The sequence below is a fragment of the Diadema antillarum genome, unplaced genomic scaffold, assembly GCF_040938485.1.
Source record: "Diadema antillarum isolate AM-2024a unplaced genomic scaffold, OU_Dant_1.0 seq00000602_RagTag, whole genome shotgun sequence".
NCBI classification, from domain to species: domain Eukaryota; kingdom Metazoa; phylum Echinodermata; class Echinoidea; order Diadematoida; family Diadematidae; genus Diadema; species Diadema antillarum.
Window position 1 is genome coordinate 777,838 of NW_027271530.1, and position 24,544 is coordinate 802,381.

General features: G+C 39.8%; 1 protein-coding gene across 1 annotated transcript; it reads left to right on the plus strand.

The window, feature by feature from the left end:
- The first annotated feature begins 13,576 nt into the window (after nt 1-13,576).
- Nucleotides 13,577-18,849, plus strand: LOC139735832 (uncharacterized). The gene is made up of 3 exons (XM_071646581.1): nt 13,577-13,657; nt 14,990-17,732; nt 17,786-18,849. Exons 1-3 carry the CDS (start codon nt 13,577-13,579, stop codon nt 18,847-18,849), a joined length of 3,888 nt encoding a protein of 1,295 aa, XP_071502682.1.
- Nucleotides 18,850-24,544: the final 5,695 nt, after the last annotated feature.

Consider the following 24,544-nt stretch of genomic DNA (forward strand, 5'->3'; position numbering starts at 1 on the left):
CCCATCTTATGATACCAAATTTTAGCGTAATGTAAAAGAAGACACGCGCTTTTAGAAAATATGAAAAAGTCAAGTTCGGCTAGGTTGACCCATTTCACTTATTTTCAGTCCTCACGCAAAATCAGTGTGTAAGACTTTATGTTCGTTTTGAGGTGCACGGTCACATATGTGACCCTGCACCTCAAAACAAACAAAAAGTCGCCAGACATGAATTTTTAGTTAAGACCATATTCTGAAAGAAGAGACTTTAAGCTTTAAAATGATGAATAACTCAAATCAAATGGACTCTTCTAATCTATCTAAAGATTGGAAAGAAAGCACAAACTCAGGAAAAGTGTGAACTGAGAAAAGAGGCTCTGAAGTACAGTGTCTATTCAAGCGCTTAATCTTTACCAAACCGTGCTGGCTGTGCGATGAATGGGACAAAAAACAAGAAGTAAACCACCAGAGTAACAACAATGAAGGGATTATCAGATTAAAGTGAAATTAGGCATGCCTCATTAACACATTCTGTCCATAATTAATGCCAACTTTCAAATCAGTAGCACTATCCTTTTAAAAGTTAGTAGAGTTGAAAGTGAAGAGTGTGGACAAGGTTTTTCAGAAATGAAAAAAGGATTCTCAAGACACACCTCATCACACTATTTTACAAAAAAAAAAAAAGGTTCGAGGTAAACTGCTAAAAAAAAACACACTTTCCTGCCCATCTTATGATACCAAATTTTAGCGTAATGTAAAAGAAGACCCGCGCTTTTAGAAAATATGAAAAAGTCAAGTTCGGCTAGGTTGACCCATTTCACTTATTTTCAGTCCTCACGCAAAATCAGTGTGTGCGACTTTATGTTCGTTTTGAGGTGCACGGTCACATATATATATATATATATATATATATTTCAGAAGAAAAAAATCAATAAGATTTTGCGTACGAGTGTGAAATAACATTGAAAATAAGTTTAGATGTTGGGCCATCGCAAATTGCCCCCTCAATGCCAATGACGGCCATGTTTCAAAATGGCTACCTCATATGAATACCACCTTTTCCTCTGAATTTATAATTTCAGAAGGAAAATTCAATAAGATCTTGCATTCAGTTTTAGAAAAAAAAAATCGTTTTAAATACCTCTTGTGTCTTTGTATTACATTATTGTAAGTAACGCCCTCAATGGCTATTGCAGCCATTTTTCAAAATGGCCACAATGGATCCCATTTTTTTTCCTGATTTCACGGAAGGAGAACTCAATAAGATTTTGCACACAATTTGAAAATTGTGACCCGCGACAACGGTTTCAGGCAAAAGTCGCAAGAGCAAATTCCCTCCTAGGCGGGGTACAAAGATTTTGACCATTATTTTTGTCGATTTAGGTTTTTTACAGAAATCGAATCTTTGATGTGTTTTCTACATCTACACTAAATTTCATAGCATAAGACTAAGTTTTTCCTATCGAAAATAGGATTTTAAGCACCCTATGTTGGATCGCACTCGTCAGTTTCGAGCTTCTTTCGAACGCCGCGCCAATATCCCCAGCGTTGCTACGGCGCAGGGTCTCGCATGCGATTGGCTGGTGCATCGCATACATTTACATAATTCGGCTTTCGAAGACACCAGTTGCAGCATTTGGGGAATGCTTTGTTCACGCGTGCACGATTACATGCTCCATTGTTCTTGCTATAGTGTTTTATACGTATACGCTCGCTCTGTAGTGCGTGCTCTTCATTTGGCTTTCTATCGAAACTATTCGAACGCAATGTTCGACAAAGGAAGTGAAACAAAAATCATGTAGCATGACATAACCGTTCGAAAAGAAAACTAGATATTTTCAAATTTGTCTACTTGTACATGTAGTAAAAATTATGACAGCAGACTGACTCAATGGAAGGTAGATGAGAGGAAAGGAGCGGTCACATGTGACTAATTATATTCAAATACTACACGTCAAGATCGCACCAAACGAACGAGTCGTGTTTGTTTGTTTGTTTGTTTAATTTGATTGGCCCCACCGAACAAAGCAACATATGCATGTCTTGTAGAAGCAAAACAAACAGGAAGCGTGACCCTTGCCAGCACTAGCAATTTTCTACCTTCAAAAGGGTCACCAATGATATAGACAAATCAACCACAATGAAAACGCGATTTGTAAATGTGTGGATTCGCCACCGCTCCTGTTGTATGCATACGGTCATGGCGTGTGGATGCCATTGCGTAATGCGTGCACCAAATACACATGTAGATTGTACATGTACACCATACAGCTGTACGTGCAATTATCGTATTCGCCATCTTGAAAGACGTACTCAGTACTGTAAACAAACCCGAGCGAAACGCATTGTTTTTCGGCTCCATACGCTGAGCTCCGAGAAAGGTGCCCGGGAAATTTGACTCTCTCAGTGAGCCAATCAGAAGGCGATGTGGTTGCTAGAGGCGGAGCTTAACATCGATTGGCACCATCGTACGGATGGGTGATTCTCCCCTCGCATCGCCGCTCGGACATTGTCTTTGAGAAAGAGGTGAATCTTCAAAGCCTATTTTCTTGCAATTTTGTCAGGCTAACAACTTAAAAAGTGCATTTTATTGCACTTTCTATGCCCACTTATGGTGCCAAAGAATACAAGTGTTTTATATCAATCCAAAGCTTAGGAAATGGGCAATGTGATTCAGTGAAAAAATGAATTTTCAAAATTCCCGACTTTTGCCTGAAACCGTTGTCGCCGGTCACAATTATGTTCGAAGTAAATATTTGTATTAGATTATTGTAATACTGCCCTCAACGGCCATGGCCGCCATATTCCAAAATGGCTGCCATTGTCATAGTCATTTTGTTTTAAGAAGATGGTAATTTCAGAAAGAAAAATCAGTAAATGTGTAATTAAATTGAAAATTATGTTTAAAATCAAAAAAATATATTTAGATTTCATTAACCCTAGAAATTGTACCTTCGCAAATTTTTGAGAAAAAAACAAAATTGCTAATAAGGGTAATTGCAGCCATTTTCCAAAATGGCTGCCATAGATGCCATTTTTCTTTTATTAAAGCACTGCCCCGAAGAAAAATTCACTAACAATGGATATCATGGACAAATTATGTATGTCTGGAAAGGTTGAATTATGATGAACAAGATAAAATTATTTAGAAGTCAAAAAATGTCATGAGGAGACAGAAATCGCAATTTTCTCACTCCATTCAGACCCTATTTAAATGTGAGACCAACGGATCGCCAGTCGACTTGGGAGAAAAAGGAGCAGAATAGGATGACGTCATATCGGAGACAATTTTCATCACAGCCGGCCAGCCGGCCATCACGTAGACAAACTCGCATTCGTTTTCCCGCACACGTTGCATATTCACCTCGTTTGCATCTCATAGTTTTATCGACAGATGCACCATTTGATTTTTCATTCAGGGTTTGACTCATCTTGGAGACTGTTTTGAAACGTTTTCCCAATATTTCTATGTATTGAAAACTTTTTATGAAGAAACTATCGGCCTGCAAACATGCTTTTTTTCAGCTCCAGCTGCACTGACAGACTGATCAGCGATGTGTTGTCAGTGTAATAATGTGTTAAGCGTATGCGCAGTTCACGCGCATGTCATTGTCAATATGCGCCTCACTTGTATACGCAACTATTCAGATTCAGATTCAAGTTTATTTCGTTTCTCGACAGTAAAAAAATAACATAACATACATCACTCTTTCTTCAGTGATACGAATCGTACCAACAAAAAACAAACAAACAAACAAACAAAGAAACAATCAAAGTGAGTTTGACAGAGTAAAACAGTACTTGTATGCTTGCAGTAACGATACATTTCAATGCCTGAAGTAAATCAAAGTAAAGTAAAGTTGAATATCAACGTACACAAGGCGAAAAACGGAGGGACCCACTGAAAAGACGAAGCTTGTAGAGTGTGGGCCCCTCAGGAGAGAAAGAATCATTGAAATTATTGGAAATAATTATCGGCATCAGGACAGCAACGAAAATATCTGAAGCAACAACAGCGAAAATAGTTGTAACAGCAGAGAAAAAAAAGAGGAAAAAATGTTTAAAAACATTGACAAAATAGAATTAGAAATGGAAGCCCATAAAGAGTCAGACAGAAAAGGAAGAAAAACACAAAATGACAACATTAACATATAAACGAACATAAAACGACACTGGGACATCGACGAGGCTAAAAAACCCGCAAAAGACAAACTACGACAGGAAGTAAGACTAGCACAACGGAGATAACGATACACGAGGGCTGGACGATGGAAAACAAAAACAAGACAGAGACAAGACCGGACGGAAAAAAAAATAACAATCCCTCATTGTATAAGCGTATAGAGTGCAGATCCCGAAGAAAAATCCATCAACTGCATGACTAACTTAACCCAAAACTTTATTCACGAACTTGGCGGTGGTCAGCTAGTACGAGCGACAATGTGTAAGCAACTATGCGGATTTTATGAAAGGGGTATCAAAATGAATAACGTGTAAAACTAATCCGATTCATGACAAATGTTATTGTAAAATCGCAAAAGATAGGCTTTTAATTTTCTTTGAAATGAATACAAAGAGGGAGCTGTTTTTATATCGTGGTTCAGAGAATTCCAATAGTTTGGACCAGTGTAGATAAATGAATTTTTCCCTAAAATTGTTCGGAAAAAAGGTAAATGAAATTCATTTGAACGTCGGGTGGGATAGGAGTGAAATGATTGGTTTTTAAGGAACATTGAATCAAAAATAGATGGAAGTGAACTGTTATTAAACATGTACATAAATTGACCTAAGTTCAATAAAAACAACTCATTTATTTTTAGTAGCTTATTAGACGCAAACAGTAAATTTGTATGTGAACGTGTAGGAGAATGACAAATAATACGGAGGGCTTTTTTCTGCAGTAACAACACTCTATTCAAGAGGGTCTGATGAGTATTACCCCAAGCCAAAATTCCATAATTCAAATAAGGCAGTATCAAAGTGGAGTATAACATGAGTAATGACTTTTGAGGAATATAAAATTTCAATCTGTTCAAAACACCTATATTACGTGAAATAATTTTACATATATGATCAATATGTGTTTTCCAAGACAGTTTATTGTCAACAATTATACCAAGAAATTTAAAATCTAATACACTTTCTAAATTAATATCATCTAAAACTATGTTAGAATTTAGTGCTTCGACAGTATTACTGAAAAGCATATATTTTGTTTTTTGAACATTCAATGATAATTTATTAGCCCTGACCCAATTAGTAACTTTTAACAGTTCTGTGTTAACTTTTTGGACTAAAATATCAACATCGTTGTGAGCAAAAATAACAGTGGTATCATCTGCAAAATGAATAAAAGAAAGTATTTCAGAAACAGAAGAAAAGTCATTGATATATACTATGAATAGCAACGGTCCTAATAAACTTCCCTGAGGAACACCACACTTAACATCTCTTATAACTGAATTATTATCTTTAATAGTAACAAACTGTTTTCTATTACCTAAGTAACTCTTAAGCCACTCCAAGGCCTTCCCACGTATTCCATAATGCGATAACTTATAAAGTAAAATGTTATGATTGATTGTATCGAAGGCCTTGGAGAAGTCCAAAAAAATACTAATTAAATGAGCATGGTTGTCAATTGCGTTAACCACGTTATCAACGAAATGAAGAATTGCATGAATAGTGCTATGTTTTTCTCGAAATCCAAACTGAGACTTTGTAAAAATTTTATGCAAATTAAGAAATTTAATAATTCTAATATAAATTATTTTTTCTAATACTTTAGACAATGAAGATAATAAAGAAATTGGGCGATAATTACTGATATCCAGTTTGTCACCCTTCTTATATATTGGTATTACTTTCGCCAATTTCATTTTATCAGGAAATATACCATGAGAAATTGATAAATTAAAGATATGAGTCAAAGGGTCTGCAATTGCAGATATGACTCCTTTAAGAATGCAATTATCAATACCATCATAACCGGAACTGCGCTTATTTTCAACAGAAGAAACAATATCAATAATTTCATACCTATTCGTTGGAATAAAAAAAAAACAGAATTTGGGTTACGTTGACCTAAAAATTCAGTAAAGTTTTGTTTAGTGGCCGGGATATCTTGAGCAAGCGATTCACCTATCTGAGAAAAATAAGAATTAAAAACATTGGCAATATCAACAGAATTGTTAATCAAATTATCATCCGATTTAATTTGATCAATCTCTACTTTTTTGCTCTGTATATTCATCGCTCGGTTTAAAACTTTCCAGGTATTTTTAATATCAAACTGAAATTTTGACAACTGTCGTGAGTAATAATTTTTCTTCTCAAAACGTAGAATTCTGATTAGTGTATTTTTATAAGATGTGTATTTCCTTTTCGATTGATCAGTATTTTCCATTTTGTATTTATAATATAAGCGATTTTTTCTGTTAATTGAGCGAAGAATTGATTTAGTAATCCACGGTAACCTAGGAGTCTTCTTATAATCCATTCTTTTCTTTTGTTTAGGAATTATATCATCCAAAAAACAATTCAAAATATTCATAAAATTGTCAAAAGACAAATTAACATCGTCACTGTCGTATACTCGTGACCAATCTGCATTATCAAGAGCGGCATCAAGACTGGCCAACTTTTCAGGGGACACTCTACGTTTAAATAAAGAAAATGAAGATTTGGAGTCATTAACAAGCGTTCTCAAAGTAAAGGAAGTCATTATTGGAAAATGATCCGTTATATCTGAAAGAATTATAAAAGAGTCAGGGAGGGGTAAAACATTACAAAACATATTATCAATGAGAGTAGCCGAATGATCTGTAACCCGAGTTGGTTTGGAAATGAGGGGCAGAAAGGAAGAAGACAAAAGCGTTTCGAGAAACTCACTTGAAGAATGATCATTTCCTGATTTCAACAAATCAATGTTATAATCGCCAAGTAAGAAACAGTCCTTGTTTCGAATTGCTGGATTTTTTGCCAAATCTGAAATATAAGTTAAAAAATCTACAATATTTGAATTGGGAGGTCTATATATAATTCCAACTACCACATTCTTACATCCTGGAATACTAAGTTCAATGAAAAGAGATTCAACGGTACTATCCATTCTGGAGATATCGCTGTGAACAACACATTTAAAAGAACTTGAGACATAAAATGCAACGCCACCTCCACTCCTGTCAGATCTATTATTAACATACATATTATATCCGTCGATAGCAAAAGAGTTTTCAGACGACGCGGTTAGCCAAGTTTCACTCAGACCAATGACAGAGCATGATTGAGTGTGATCAGATTCTAATAAAAACTGTAACTCATCAAAATGCTTATTTAAACTCCTTATGTTTAGATGCAGCAAAGAAAACGTGTCTTTAGAAAAACTATGATACATATCTTTACATTCATTAACAGTTATATAATTACATAGCGGGTTCTGAATTGAATCATCAAAATCATAAGTAAATTCAGGAGCTGATGAATTCAAATTATCGGCTGCGAAATTATCATAGGGAGTTGCATGTGTAACTGGTACTCCATCAACTAAATCAGATTCGGATGTTGTGTGTCTAAATAATTCAAAGAAATCATCATTCGACATAGAATGAAAGGGTGCATTTACGAAATCAGCCATAGTAAGTAATGATATGGTCTGGAATAGAGTTCTGAGTTACCAGCAAAAGTGTGAAGAGGAAGCGTGCGATAGAAAAGGAAAGCGGCCAGCAGGCAACGTGTAACAAAGCACGTGAACAATTCGATACACGTAGGAATGTGCAATGCTGGCGTAGGAGTCTTGATGTAGGGATGATCGCTTCGAGGAAGGTGGAGTGGGAGTAAGAAAAAGCAGAATGGGTTGAACGAGAGAGACCAATAATGGCGAGGGAGACAAACACAGAACAAATAGAACAAGTAAACGAAGATACATGTACAACGAGTGTCTGGGTGGGCATCCAAACTGAAAGCAAAAGACATATATGTAGAAAAAGTTGGGCTGAAAATAAAGAAAGAAAAGGAAGCAAATAACAAAACTCAACTGTTGGAGTGAAAGAACATATCCGCCTGGACATCATTATCAGGTATAACATGTACAATACAATTACAGAGCCGAGCTAAACTGTTGCTGTCTTGTTCTTACAAGAGGAGTTGCTGTGAGCTCTCCCCTTCTCACTTTCATTAAATGGTTTCCATAAAATTAAAAAACTCTAATGATTGTGTGCAAAACATTATTCAAGCTTTCTTCTACATCTCTGTGTTTATGGTACATGGTATCGTTACTATGACTTAAAGCAGAGAAGGTGGCTGCCTAGCCTCGACTACGGGTATTTCTTTCATGGCACATTACACAAGGGCCTAACATGGAATACCCTGTCTGCTGTATACATTAAAAAAAAACATTGGCTGAAAATTCCACAGTTATACATCACCATGCAGTTTCTGGCAGCATTTGCTTTACAAATTTTGTACCTGGCTCTTTGCATCTTATTGACTCATGGCACGGCGTGCCCCACTCCATACTCATTGCGCATAATCTTAACAGTAGCCACGCCCCACACAGTGACTTATCAATTCCAAAATGCAAATTTTAAAACCCAGATTCAAAAACTACACTTAACACAAAAACGACCAAACAAACAGTTCCTTCCGCGCCCCCAAACCGTTCATTCTATTGTGTAAGAGTCCCGGTGTGAGAAGATTCTATAACAATTGTGTCTTATTTTTAATGCGAGCCTGTGTTGCATGACTTAAAGTGTCTGACAGTACGTTATGCATGTATGTCATAAATCACAACAGTGTCGCGTGACCAAAAATTCTTAACCCACAATCAGGGCTGTACATTTGCATGCTACATTTGTAACTAATGACGAGACATGACCCAACCTATAGCAGTGCTAATGATCCACATTGCTCGCCACACCCCATGTAAGCGATTGGGCCACCTGACTTTGATCAAGTGACTTCTTAGTATTCAGACAGGTGGTTACAAAAATCTTCCATGATACCTTTTTTTAATGACACCCCTCCCCCTCATCTTTGCTTATATATGTTTGAACCGTAATCGACATTATTGTGGCTACTGATGCTTAACAAAGAAATACTTTGCCTGTAGTGTACCACATCTTGCATCTACTGACATTTGCAGGACACGACCCACGACCGACTTTTTGACACAAAAGTATCTTACACGACACCTTACATCCATGACACGCCCCCTCGTCTTTGCTGACATGTGCTTAAACCGTCATCTACATTTATATGGCTTTTAATGCGTAACAAAGAAAAAAAAAGTGTACTCTGTCAGTAGTGTACCATATATCCTACATCTACTGACATTTGCAAAAACCCTGCCCACCTTTATTCATTGCGCATGCCATAAAACAGCAACACATATTAAACATTTTACTATATTTTGGTAGTTGCATGTAGTCACATTCATGTCTTTATACTGGGTTGCATGTATCGTTGGGTGCAATTATTTATATAGGACATTGATATTATCAAGGGGCCACTGCACATAGATAAATCATCACTGTGGTACTCTATACCAAATCGTAGGGATATTCAGCAAAAATGATAATGTTATTTTTTTTTTTCAATTAGTAAGGGAAGACTCCAAAACAGATGACTATATCTACCCACTTTTTTCATATAATCCCTAAGAAAAAAAATACTACTCCATCAATTACTACTCCATTAAAATTCCCTGTCTATTGCGTACATTAAGAAACAGTGACAGAAAATCCCAAAATTATACATTACCATGCAGTTCCTCGCAGCTCTTGCTATACAATTTTGTACCTGGCTCTTTCCCAAGTGACTCTTGGCAAGGCGTGACCGGTCCCCTGACCGGCACCGTATTCATTGCACATGATCTTAACAGAAGCCACGCCCCACAGAGTGACTTGTCGGTTGCAGCCTTGCAAGGTGCATTTTCCAAACACACACACACACACACAAAAAAAAAAAACCAAAAAGAGGGAGAAAAAAGACTAAACTCAAAAACAAGGGCAAAACAGCCAACCAATCATTTCTTGCATGCCTAAAAAAATCACTCTTTCTATTGTGTTAATGTCCTTGTTTCCGAGGATTCTATATCTATCATTTCATTTACTGCTAGAATGTGTTGCGTGACTTAGTGTCTGGCAATACATGTTGTATGCCTTAAATAACAACTGTCACGTGATAAAAAAAAAAAAAATCTTATTACAATCCAGTGGTATACATTTGCATATATTTCTTTTATCTTACATTACTAATAACGAAACTTGGACCAACTTAAGCAGTGCGCTAATGATCCACATAGCCACACCCCATATTGGCGATTGGGCCACCTGACATTGACGCAGGTCTTCTTAATAAACAAACATTGGTTACAAAGTAACTTCCACGACATCTTTCATCAATAGACACACCCCCTCGTCTTTGGTTAAATGTGTTTTGGCCGTAATGTACATTACTATGGCTACTGATGCGTGACAACAAATACTCTGCCTGTGGTGTACCCCATCAAGACACGGCCCACGACCTGACTTTTGACACAAGTGTATCTTACACAGCACCTCACATTTATGTCACGCCCCCTCGTCTTTGCTCACGTGTGCTTGGACCACATGTCCCCATGTCCTCCTCCATGACAGCATGCACGGAAGACACGCCCTCTGCCGTTTGTTACAAATATGTGTGAGCCATACTTTTCAATGAGTGGGCCATTGTTGCGTGACAGAAAAAATAAAAAATAAAAAATCCGCCAATCGTGTACAGACTGTGTGTCGCGCGGCAGAGAATTCAGATTCAACAAGACACTGTATATTTAAGACAGTGGTCACGTGACAAGAAATTCCGGTTTCACAAACAGCACTGTGTACATTTAAAAGGCGAGTGCGTCTTGAGGCATAAAATTCCAATTTCACAAAACACTGAGTACGTCTAAAAGAAATGTGTCGCGTGGCACAAAATTCCTATTTCCACAAAGCACACCACTTGGATGCCATGAAAAAAAAGCTTTATCTTGCAAAATGACAGGATGCGACCCTATCTTTATTGCGCATGGTCCTTAGCACGAGCCACGCCCCATGTAGTGATTACGTTGACTTTGGGGACTTTGTAACATAAGTTGCATTTTCCTATATCCGCTTAAAGGTCGAAATATAAACTCAAAAAACACTACGAGCAATAATATAACAAAATGAATTTACAAAATGTCGTATATTCTACGCCCTTCATGACCGACCTTGATATGTGCGCGAGTAACCCAATCGAAACCCGTAATATACTGTTACCTATCAGGCACGTGTAAAGGCTCTTAACAAAGCAATACTGAGCTTCCATGACGGAAGGAAAAAAAAAAATCGATTTTATATGTGGTTGTTTTTAAGGACAATACAAATTATCCCGTATACAACTATCCAGTATACAACAAATTTGAAGGCACAGGAGAACATTGAGGCGTAGTGATAGAAAATAAATAAAAAAGTCTATTGCAGGGATTTATGCACCTTGTCATGTACATGTATGTATGAGTCTAAGAACAACCCAGGTAGCCAACAAAAAGAGATAAAACCGGAGGGACACGGGCCATTCATATTTGATTAAGCCATGCGAAAGGATAAAAAAAAACAGTAACTGTTGATTAACCACGTGGCCTATAGCGCACTTGGTAAATCAATTCATCCGTGTATATATCATGCTTTATCGCATTACGTCGTGTCTTTAAACATTTCATCTGGTGAAGGATAGTGAGTGTTAGCCCTTCACCCTCGAATAAACACAACATACTGTATAGTCAAAAATTCGCGACCTTTCTTTCTTTTTTTTTTGAGTAGAGCACCATAATTAATCTTTCCCCCTTAGTGAAAGGAGAACGACCTTCCCGTGCACCATAAGATATAACTTTCCCATGCATTGCTCTCAGAATTTTCATCCATGAATTTAAAGTCGTGCTCTCAAAATTCGATTTTTCCCCCCTTTTTTTTTTACAGCGATGTCATGAATTCCATTACTTCAATCAATTCTATAACATGTAGCGCTCTTTGGTCACCTCCTCAGCGAAGACCAAAAACTAATTTTTGCCACTGTAACACATTAAAGTCATTCGCATATGAACAGCGTGGCAAAACTCAAAACTAACATCACTTAAACTTTATAATGTATAATTTTTAACATTCAAAAAAGATTTTATTTACCCTTCATAACCTTTGTGGAAAAAAAAAGGCTATTCCAATATTACCGTGAAATTTAAAATTCTACCCTTTTAACGACATAACGACATATCAGAATTTCAAATCCCATATCACTTATACTTTATAATACATTAAATTTTGAACATTAAAAAATTTTATTTACCCTGACTGTGTGCAATAAGGATAAACCTCGATTTGAAGCTTTTAAAACAAACGACTTTGAGCTTTATAGCATATCCTCGAAAAGGGGAATCATGCTATAATTTACATGAACATCAATTCCATGCCAATCTGAACTGTCATCTACTGTCTATATTGACTCGAAACTAATATTCGCTCATTTGACATCAATACTATACGTTAATCTATTTTTTGTACCTTCTCCCTTCTTAAATTTCCTTTCACATGTATTCTGAGCTCAGTCTTGGTAGGTTTTCCACACTGTGGTGCCTTTCTCACGAAACTCCAAAATAACCGAAGTTCCGCTTACCGATATTTTCGTTGAGAGACCTCTTTCCTTTCGAAGTTTGTAGGCCTGGTTGGCCAAGAAACCTCTGCGTCTCCTCATAGCTGGAGGCAGGTCGGTGCGAACCGAGATACGGTTCGATGGGGGGTTCCTCGACGTGTCGGCTGAACTGTTGCTGGCCTGCGGTCGGTTTCGGGAGCTTTCCACGAACGCTGCGAGTATGTCGTTCCTATCCTTCATGTGGCAGAATCGCGCGATGATCGGGGCGGGGCCTTGCTGTGGGGGTTGGGTTCCGGTTCCTCGTCGTGGTAGTCGATGGGCGTTGGCCAACATTATTCCCTCAGCGGTCGTCTCGTTGATTCCCAGCGTCACAAAAGTGTCTTTCAAGACGTTTTCCACATTTTCTTCCCTCGTTTCGCGGATTCCGTAAAAAAGCAAATTGGCCTTCCTGTCGTGGATTTCCATTAGTGTTATTGTTTTCTCAAGAGCCTCATTTTTTTGTTGCAGAGATTCTTTAACCCTAGGAATGGTTTCCTTTTCAATCTCTAGGATTTTGTCGGAGTTGAACTTTACGCTGGTTTCAATTTCCTCAAATCTGTTGTTAATAGCCGAGACGTCTTGGGAAATTTTGTCCAACTTCCCGTCCACTGAGGTCTTGAAATCTATCAGGCTGTTCTGTAAGTCCCTTAGAGTGGGTTGGGCTTCTTCAGCCTCGCTTCTCGAAATTCCGGCTGTTGGCACGGCCGGGGGAGAGGCGGTCCCCGGTGCTGGGGGTGTGGCAGGCGTAGCTTTAGGCCTTGCGGCAATTGCACTCCCGTGGCGAGTTACTCTAGTAGACATGGTCAAAACGCATTAATGTTCACACGTATATAATTAGCGAGAAGGGGAGGAGCTCACAAAATGCAGAGAGCTCAGGCTGCCATACGTCTGCTCTCGACGATGTCTCTCGACGATGTCTCTCGACGATAACTATGGTAACGTGTATTGTGGAATGCTAAAAGGATCTGGCAATGCCCTTGGCCGACAGTTGGCAGTATGGCAGCTGGGAGAATAAAAGCCATAGTATCATTCACATTGCATGTTATCTCAAACTTACTGAGTCATAACTGGCTCTTTGAACGCTTGTTTCTGACATGGCAGCGGCTAAAGACGGAACCAAAGAAACGTAATTTCATCGTGAATTGGACAGATTTGTCTCATAAACTTCGCGTTAATTGCACGATAATTTACAGCCGCATCTGCGTAGGACTAACGTTACGTGTTACGTACAGTGTCTACATGTGAGACGGACATGGATGGAGTCTACAAATACTAACTGTGGCGTGTTATTTCGACTCACGAATTAATAGACCTAGCCTAGAGGTCTAAATCAGAACTAGATGTCAATATCTACCAGAGATGACTGAGGACAGAACCGGATGTTCAAACTACCGTAGCTGATCGACGTCTGGATCAGAGCTGAATGTTGTGCTGACTCATCGGAGGCGACCGGGAGTGATTTCTCTTGCTACACATCACACGTTGCAGAAACGACCGTCCGCAGGCCTACTACAGTAGTGACAACGGTGACTGGGCGACCTAGGAGGATGTGATGACCTATCTACTCAATGCGATAAGTTAAATTGCAAGAATTAAGAGCCTGATAACAAACAAGCAATCTAGAGTTACGTCAGTTATTGAACTGACTGACATAAGCTACATTTAACGGTAACCATTGCATTATAACTCACAGGTTGAATACCAAGTTCATCAGAAACAGAAGCTATAAGTCTGACTCTGAACTAAATAGGATCGTGTTAAACCTAGCTTAGAGTTTATTTTCGAATGAACGCTATGCTGTGAAATCCAGAGCAGTTCCAGGAACTAGCAGCAAAAAAATCTGGATAGTTTATCGGCGATGATGGACTGAGTGATGAAACTGAAGAATCTCTAATTCTACGAACTTGAGTTTGATTTATTCATTTCATATGTGATTGCCATGTTTGATGCTATTGTGAATTGTCGATACATGTGATGCAAATCTCGTTTGTCTAGACTAAAGAATCCGAAACTAATAGTCTAGAGCGTATAGCTATCCACTAAGGCTATGCTATGGTCCTATGCATAATTGTTGAAGAAATGTTCTAAATGCATAGATTTATTGTGGAATTTACGCGTATACGTAAATTGGTCTACAGCTATAGTGTAAACTGAAAAATGTTTACTGTACGTTCGATTTGCATGACAATTCAGGTATTTGCACGTGATCTGTAACATATGTAATAAGTCAAAATTACTATTGGAGTAATAGTATGACATTTCTCTAGAGAGACACTTGTTACAGGATTTAATACACCATGGAAAGTGGGTCTATACCGTGTCCCAGAATGGACTGGTCCAATCCCGACCGTTCGCAAGCATTGCGAGAATCCAAACATCTGCTGGTTTATGGTTCGCAATTAAGAAAGTTCAAGAAGAAGAACAGCACACTTACATTATCCTGTGGTCAGGAACAGAAGGTCTTCGCATGTTCAACACATGGCAGCTGTCTGAAGAACAACTCAAGGATCCAAAGAATATTTGGGAGGCATTTTCTGCCCAAATAGAGCCCCAGGAGAATTTTCGGATCCACAGGTTAGAATTCCAGAGATACAGGCAGGGGGCAACAGAGACCGTAGATGACTTTATCCTCAGGTGCCGCACAAAAGCAGCAAAGTACAATTTCAAGACTGATACAACAATCGAGGAGAGGATTATTGAAGTCTTGATTGCGGGAATCAGACATCCCGAAGTACAAAAGGTACTACTCAGCAAAGACGAAACATTGAAGCTAGACGAAGCTGCAACGATTGCCAGGACACACAAGGCCAGTGACTCTCATATGAATCAACTGCACAGTCTGGATAGAGCCTCGGTGCAAGAAGTGCACAAATCAAAGCCATGTAGGAATTGTGGATTGCGACATCCACCAAAGAAATGTCCTGCATTCAAATCAAAGTGTCACAAATGTGGTAAGACAGGACACTGGAAGAAGCAATGCAGATCTTCACAGTCGAGACACAGTAAACAGGACAGAGCACACACAGGTAGCTCTCACAAAGGAGGTTTAAGGGGACGCAGTAGAAGCCGTAGCCCAGCCTCAACAAGGGATCTCCATCCTATTGCAAGCCAAGATGATCTTGAGAGAGGGTTTGAGGAAATGAAATTTGAATCTATCACAGTCGGCGATGTGCAGGTTGACAATGTTCCGGTGGAACGTGATGAGATTTTTGCCACTCTAAACATTCACTTGAAGGACACTCCAGGAAATCATACCCTGAAAGTGAAGGTGGACACAGGAGCACAGGGGAATGCGCTACCACTTCGTCATTTCAGTCAGGCTTTTCCTAAATTTCTTGATGGCAAAGGATACCCTCTAGAATATGCTGTCGGACAGCAGCACGTCAAGTTGTTTGCCTACGACGAGACAGTAATACCTCAATATGGTTGCGTCGATCTTCCCTGCAAGTATCAAGATGGGAAGTGGTTCCGCAATAGTTTCTTCATTGTGGACACAAGAGGACCTGCTATCCTCGGACTGCAGAGCTCAGTCAAGATACATCTAGTCCAGGTGAACTGCGAGTTTCACCAGAAAATTGACAACTTGATTCAATCCAAAGATGATCTGATGAAGCAATATCCAGATCGATTTGACGGCATTGGACATTTCCCAGGTGAATACCATATCACTCTAGAAGAAAACGCCGGGCCTGTTGTTCATCCTCTAAGAAAGTTCCCCATCCACCTACGAGAGGAACTGAAAGAAGAATTGGACAGGATGGAAAAGATCGAGGTCATAGAAAAGGTGACCAAGCCTACCGATTGGGTCTCATCACTTGCTTTTAGCCGAAAAAGCAATGGAAAACTACGAGTGTGCCTTGACCCAAAGGACCTCAACAAGGTGTGTAAATGCACATATCACAAGACTCCAACACTCGAGGAGATTACCCACCAGTTACATGGAGCCGAGGTGTTCTCGAAACTCGATGCCAGACATGGATATTGGAGCATCGCGCTTGACGAGGAATCAAGTTACCTGACGACATTCAATTCTCCTTTTAGCAGGTATAGGTTCAAGCGTCTGCCATTCGGAATCAAAGTGGCTCAAGACATATTCCAGGAGAAGATGGATCAAATCCTTGAGCAGTGTCCAGGTACTATCGGCATCGCTGATGACATAGTTGTCTTTGGGAAGAATGAGGCAGAACATGACAAAGCCCTCCACGACCTCATGATTGTTGGACGGAAGTATGGACTTGTCTTCAACGCAGACAAATGTGATATAAAGATATCACAGGTGAAGTTCTTCGGTTGTCTCTATGACAAAGAAGGTGTACACCCAGATCCTGCAAAGATTGCAGACATCACCAACCTTCCTACACCTAGATGCTTGAAAGAGTTACAGCAGTTCCTTGGGATGGTACAGTACATGTCTCCCTTCATCCCAAATCTCGCAGAGAATGCTGAGAACCTACGAGCGTTGACTAGGAAGGACAGTGAGTGGCAATGGAAGCCATCACACCAGAAGTCATTCGAGCACATGAAGTCTCTAGTGTCATCCATGTGTACTTTGACGTACTTTGACCCCTCGAAGCACACTACAATACAAGTAGATGCCTCCACCAGAGGACTTGGAGCCGCTTTACTCCAGGAGGGAAAACCAGTTGCTTTCGCAAGCAAAGCATTGACAGAGACTGAGAGTCGATACGCAGACATTGAGAGAGAAATGTTAGCAGTTGTGTTTGGCTGCATAAGGTTCCACACATACGTGTACGAATCACGATTTACAGTGGAATCTGATCACAATCCATTGGAAAGTATCCATAGGAAAAATCTGGCCAACACTCCACCTAGACTGCAACGGATACTTCTCCGTCTGCAACCGTACGATTTTGAGCTCGTGTACAAACCAGGACCACAAGTTGCCTTGGCAGATGGTTTGTCTAAGATCAATCCAGAGAAACAACCAACCATGGAATTCGACAAGACAATCCATGCAATCTATGTGTCTCCCACTAAGCTAAGACAGCTACAAGAAGAGACAGACAGATGCAGTGACCTCAGAACACCGAAGGAATTCATCCACACAGGTTGGCCTGAAGATGTGAAGAAAGTCCCCAAATTTTGCAGAAACTTCATGCAGGCCACCAAGGAACGACAAAGACACAGCTCAGAGCAAAGACATGTGTCGACTGGGATGGAATATCCAAAGACATTGAGAATATGGTGAGGTCTTGCAGAGCATGCAACGAGCTACAGAATGCTGAACAGAAAGAACCACTCCTTCAACACGATGTTAACAGACATCCTTGGGAAACAGTTGGAACGGACCTTTTCCACTTTGACGATGATGAGTATCTCATAGTGGCAGACTATTGGTCGAAGTTTCCTATCGTCCGGAAGATCAGTGGTAGCTGCAATAGCTCGAAAATTGTTCAGATCACAAAGAACATTTTCAGCGAGCAAGGCATTCCTATGAGAATTGTCAGTGACAATGGACCCCAATTCTCCAGCAGAGAATACAAGCAGTTCACTGATGAGTGGAACATTGATCATGTGACATCAAGCCCACACTATCCACAGAGCAATAGATTTGTGGAAAGAGCGATACAGACAGTCAAATCGACACTGGGGAAAGTGAAACTGTCTGGAGGTGATCCACATCTTGCCCTGTTGTGTTTGCGAACAACACCAATTGACAGTAGTTTGCCTTCACCAGCAGAACTACTACAGGGGAGGACATTTCGGAGTGACCTACCCGTAAAGATGAGCAACTCATCATACCATCATGAGGTCAGCGAGAAACTTCGAAATCGACAAGAGAAAGAGAAACGAGACTTTGACTCCAAAGGTGTTCGTGAATTACCACCACTCTCTGTGGGTCAGAAGGTCACAATGCTTGATCATGGATCTGGAACATGGAATCCTGCAACAGTAGTTGGACAATGCCAGGAACCCAGATCATACTTTGTGCAAACCCCCAACGGAGGTGTTCTACGCCGCAACAGAAGACACCTGCGTAGTCTTGGAATGCAACAGAAGCGCGTTCGATTTGCAGATCAATTTCCAGATGATCAGGAAGACAGCAAACCTTTACTTCCTCGAAGCAACATGACAACACGTGAAATTGACAAGCAAACAAACAAAGCTTACCGCCCCAGATCAGGACGCTTGATCAAGAAGCCTGATCGTCTAATTGAGCATTGATAACTTTATACACTGGCTTAACAGTGGTAATAACTTTGTTTAGACATTGTATCTGATGAGTTTGTAAATACAGATCTGCACTTATGGTGTTCATCCATGAGAAGCATAATTTAAAGGAATTTGTTTAGTCATTGACAGGATTTGATAGAATACATTCTGTATCAGATTAAGTAATATGGATTGCACAATATTTACAATATATAACTCGCAGAATGGTTTCTCAAGCCACATATATTGAAATGTCTGACAAAAGCATTTGAAAACATCAATGATTAAACTTGTATGTTAATTTCAAATAAAGCATGTATTCACACAGTGACTTAAAAAATGAAAGAAGTTCAATAGAGTGAATAGCACATTGTTAAGTCATATGTAATTATTGAAGATAGCTGTGTGCAAGCTGTATTAAAATTCTATTTCCAGTAGGATTGATTATATTCCTGCTCAAGTAAACACATTGTGGGATACAGATTTCTCATGCCCGGTGTTAAAGGCGTTGTTACAGTTTCATTATACATAGTTAAGATTTACAGTTGTTGCACGAATGCAATTCCAGTACAAGCATGCTAAATGTTCAGTGCTTATAACTGATATGATTGTATTTACATACATGTATTCAACCTTATTTTGGCAAAGGCTACAAGTAATGTATATTTACGAAACGCCTCAAGAACACTCTTTCTTTTTATATGAAAGTAGGGATGTAATAATGTGTTAAGCATATGCGCAGTTCACGCGCATGTCATTGTCAATATGCGCCTCACTTGTATACGCAACTATGGTAACGCGTATTGTGGAATGCTAAGAGGATCTGGCAATGCTCTTGGCCGAAAGTTGGCAGTATGGCAGCTGGGAGAATAAAAGCCATAGTATCATTCACATTGAATTTTATCTCAAACTGACTGAGTCATGACTGGCTCTTTGAACGCTTGTTTGACAGTCAGCACAGTCGATGTCTACAGAGTACTAGTTAGTAGTAGGCTGTTAGTTGTATGCCTACCGTATCTCCAGCCAAAACTAACTAGCTGCAGTGTCACGAAATATTTTTGTCAAATTTACTGATATTACTATAAAAGGAAAACCCGGAGATTCATATGGAATTATTGCGTGCATCTGCTCCGCACGCCCCGCGCGAACTCGTTTAACACGGGAAGTGGACATCGAAATTAGCGCTTTTTGATGAATTGACTGTAATCATGAGAAGCAAGTCACCTTTTTTCGAAAACCTTCGGGCGGATTTTGAAACTTTAAAATGTTTTGCGTACAATGATGCCAGATTTGCAATTATGCGATGGGAGGAAAGGGTAGACTTTTCGGCATTTAAATATCCATGTTTTCATCTTCCCTATGGAGATTTCGCTAAATTTCCCGATTTTGAGGGCTCGGTGTACAATCTAAGGCTTGTCAAATTTTGTATGAATTTTCTTCGGGCGGATTCTGAAACTAGAAGATTTTAGCTTAAAGAGATTCATGTTACGATGGTTCCTACTCGTCAATAGGAGACGGTAGACTTTTTTGGATCTTTCTAGACATAGTTATATCAAAAATTGCGGTTTGCTAAGATATTACAGCGCTGGGTCTGTACGTACTTTGCACCAAGTGCATATCTTCATATCCCTGTTAATGCCGCTGCGCGCCAGTGCTCGCAGTGCGCTGTATAGTTGCGTGCTGTTGCAATTGCTGAGCGACAATCCACCGATTCCGCGACGAGGGAATTCAACGACAGACCTACTGAAGGGAGCTCATCAAGTTAGATAGCTTGAATTGTGTAGTTGTTTCGTCAGTATAAGTAAAAATAGACGTATGAATAGCGAAATGCATATAGTATCAAAGCGTTCAGTGTAAGAGTACCTATTAATTATCAACAAAGCGTGTTTTTCCGAGCAGTCATCACGTAGCCGTCTCGGCGTCTGCTGCGTTGCTACCATACGTACTGTGTACTTGCTATAGGCACATACAGCCGTAGCCTAGCTAGCCCAGTCTAGTCGCTGCCGCCCGGCGTCTAGTCGGGCTAGCAGCAGCTAGACGCGACGTACCCTAGGCGCTGCCTGTGTGTGTGTAGCGTATGGATGGATCGGGTAAAATGTATCATTTTGATCTGTGCGCGCACTCGTATGCACTTTGCCTGCGCGTAATACTTTCTGCGCGTTTTAGGGTGAAACTTTTTCATATGGGGGTCCGTATCAAGAATAAACGTACCCAGTCCACCCGACGCTAGTCTACTTTATAGACTATGCTTTAGCGATACGGTAGTCCGTGGGCCCCAGCCTGGTGTCTCCTCTGCTACTCTCCCCCACGGACTAGCGATACGGTAGCTGTGCGTGTGATTGTGAGACTGCACTGAAGACTTGAAGTGGAACAGCAAACAAGATAAATCAATTCAATGAATTCTCAAATCTTGTTTGCTGTTCTAGTTCAAGTCTTCAGTGCAGTCTCACAATCACACGCACAGCTACCGTATCGCTAACAGTATACACAGCCCTGTCGCTGTACGCAAGTATACACCTGTGTACAGCGACAGAGCTGTATAGTTACCGTATCGCTAGACTACATAGATAGACTAGATCTAGAGGGTCTAGATTTCTAGTGCTTGCTACCTCGCAGCCGCGTAGCGTAGGCGTCGGATGGGCTGGGTACGTGTATTCACTATTCTGGATACGGACCCCTAATCTCCAGGTTTGCCCTATAAAATATTGTTTCAAAGGATTAGACTGTCAGCCGACTGTAAGTATGAGCAAAAAGCCATGCCTAGGCATAGCCATATCGGTGCCGGTGGCGGTGCTGATCCATATTTCTCTACTACAGTACTACTACTAGTCCGTGGGCCCCAGACTGCAGACTGTGTCTCCTCCGATTCGTTACCCCCCCCCCCCCCCCTAGCTGGGGGGGGGGGGGGGGGGGGGGAGGGAGAGTAACGAACCGGAGGAGACGCAGTCTGGCCGGACCACGACAGTACGTCTACGTTATGTTGGAGCTTGCTCGGATATTTCTTATGCTTTTTAACATTATCATTCTTTTAAAACAATTTTGCTGTCATCTTTTCCTGCATATAAGGCTACCATTTTTTTTTCAAGAATGATAAACATTATCCTAGTTGATAAGTGATTGCGTAGGCTGAATGATGGCATAATAGGCAATGATATTTATGGCAGCTGGTTCTTGTCAGGCATAATTCAGATTTTGGTGAGGGATTTAGATCATTTTTCATCTTTCATCTGACATTGATTTTGTGCTCTCACATGGCACATTTGTGGAATTTTCATGAGATATTTTTTTTTCAACATTCGTCTTTCACAAACGGGTTATGTTTTTCTAATACTCACTAGAATTAGTAGATCTATAAGTATAAACTACTGTATTCGGAAAAAAAAATAAATAAAAAAAAACTTCCCTATTGGCCAGCCACCAATTGATAGTTGTTAGCGAAGGATCTTGATCGAGTAGAAAATGACACGGGAAGGACAATTTAGTAAGCAAATAATCATCGACTACTAGGGTGATGGGACGAACTATCGTTCGCCAAGGCGGCTTGGGCCCACTATCTTGCCTGAGCCGCTGGGCTCCTTGCTGGCCGGCCGCCGCCGGCTGCTATGGCTCTGGCTCATGCTGGTAGGGTCGCGGCATTCCACCCACATCTCCCTGATCGTTGTAAACTTCTAGCTCATTTTCTTCTTCTCCAATCTCTCCGACCTCTCCATCATCATCATCGCTGTCGTAATAATCACTGTCACTCTCTTCACTAAATTCAATGTCCAAGTTCAATAACTCGACTTCCTCGTCTACTCCGTCCGACATTTTGATAACAAAACCAGATCTGATACAGGGATTGTGTGCACATGTGTGATACAGCTGAAAGCCGGCAAGAGAATGGTCTCAGATGTGACGTCACAGATATATTTTGCTCAGCTGTGATCAATTTCCCCACTGCTGATCAGCGGGCTAATAATTACCTGGACAAAAATCAATATTACCGAGGGGCATGAGCATATTCTGAAGAAGAAAGGTGCTCAAATTAATCTGTGGACCTTCCCCTTAACAGTAATATGCTGTTTAAGTCAATTAAACCCATTTTTGACTCTTCGTGATGCTTCTTTAAGATGTGTTAATGCCAGAAGAAGACAATAAACATTTTTGCGTAAGTTGACAAATTACATACAAAGAATTTTAGACATTGAGCCATGATATTATACGGAAGCTTTTAAAATGCTACTGGAAATATGTCAGCCACTGGCAAGGTTATTAATGAAGTCATTGTTAAGCAAAAGAAGGTGTCAACATTATTGAAATTACGAATAACGGACAAACGCTTTGTAACCCTAAAAATGTAGCATGTTGTTTTAATGAGTACTTTGTTAACGTAGGTCCTAGTCAAGCTTCTAAGATTGATCATACACAGACGGATTTTTCGTAGTATCAAAAGGCACGTCAAACGATAATTCATTATTTTTCAAACCAACAGATTTTAGTGAGACCCGTGATATTTTGCATTATCTAAAATCAAGTCATACATGTGGTCATGATGAAATGAGCACGTCTCTTTAAAAACAAATTGTTGGGAGTACATTGACACCTTTAGTAAATAATAGGCCCATTCTCAGTAAAAGCGTGCAAATACGGAATTTTGGTGTCGCCGACATTCCATGACAGTTTGCGGTTCCCTGAAACCTATTAGATACTATTTAAATACTTATAATATATCACGAGGACTTTCTTTGTTAAAAATAAACACGATCAAATGCGGTTGTCGGCCTTTTTGTATAAAATTTTGCTGTTAAACTTCGTTAAGACCCCCAAAACGCAGTGTCGCCGGCTATTTCAGAATTATGTTTTATTGCTCCTCTCCGTCCACAAACACACTTTCCAAATATTATTTTCACGGACGATGAGCATATCATATGTGCTAATCACAATACTCAAAAAGTTCCAAAATTTTTATTGACTTCTTTTTTATAGCCTTTTGAAACCTGTCGCCAAGTTCACCGCCAGATACGTTACCAGTTTCTTTAGTGTTACAGCATTGCGAAAATAACAAGACTATGCAATGACCCTGTGTATATGAAACCCTGAGGATATACTTCATACATTGCAAGTACTTAGATTTTTTGTGCAACAGCTCTTTATTAAGAATACGGTACAATGTTTGAAATATCGGTTTTCTACACTTTTATTTGGACAGATACGTTACATACTTTTCACGCCACCCTTTGCGACAGATATTGCAATGTCAGACAAATTGTATATTATACATTACTCCTCGGAATGACGCATCGATTCAACATTAAAGTTTAGTACAAGTGAGAAATATTTGGTAGATATCGCTCTCATAATAATATGATCGACCATATGCGTTACCACAGATACGTTACCCCAGATACGTGACCGAATTTTGCTCATTGGTCTTGTGCTTTCTGGGATCAAATCTGGTCAAAATTCATCCCTACACATGACATGCTTCGTTTTGTTGGACCTCAGGATTATATTCTTACACCAAAAGGACAGAGAGGTGAAAAAGAGCAACACTTCCACGTGATTTTTCTTTCTGCGTCAGTGTCTCACAACTTAATGCCAAGTTTTCCGACAGATACGTTACCACATAATCAAAATGCTGAAAAGAAAGTGAGTATATGAATATAAGAACGACCCAAGTCCATGGAAGACCATTTCGAGTAAACTAAAAAAAAAATCATATCTTTTT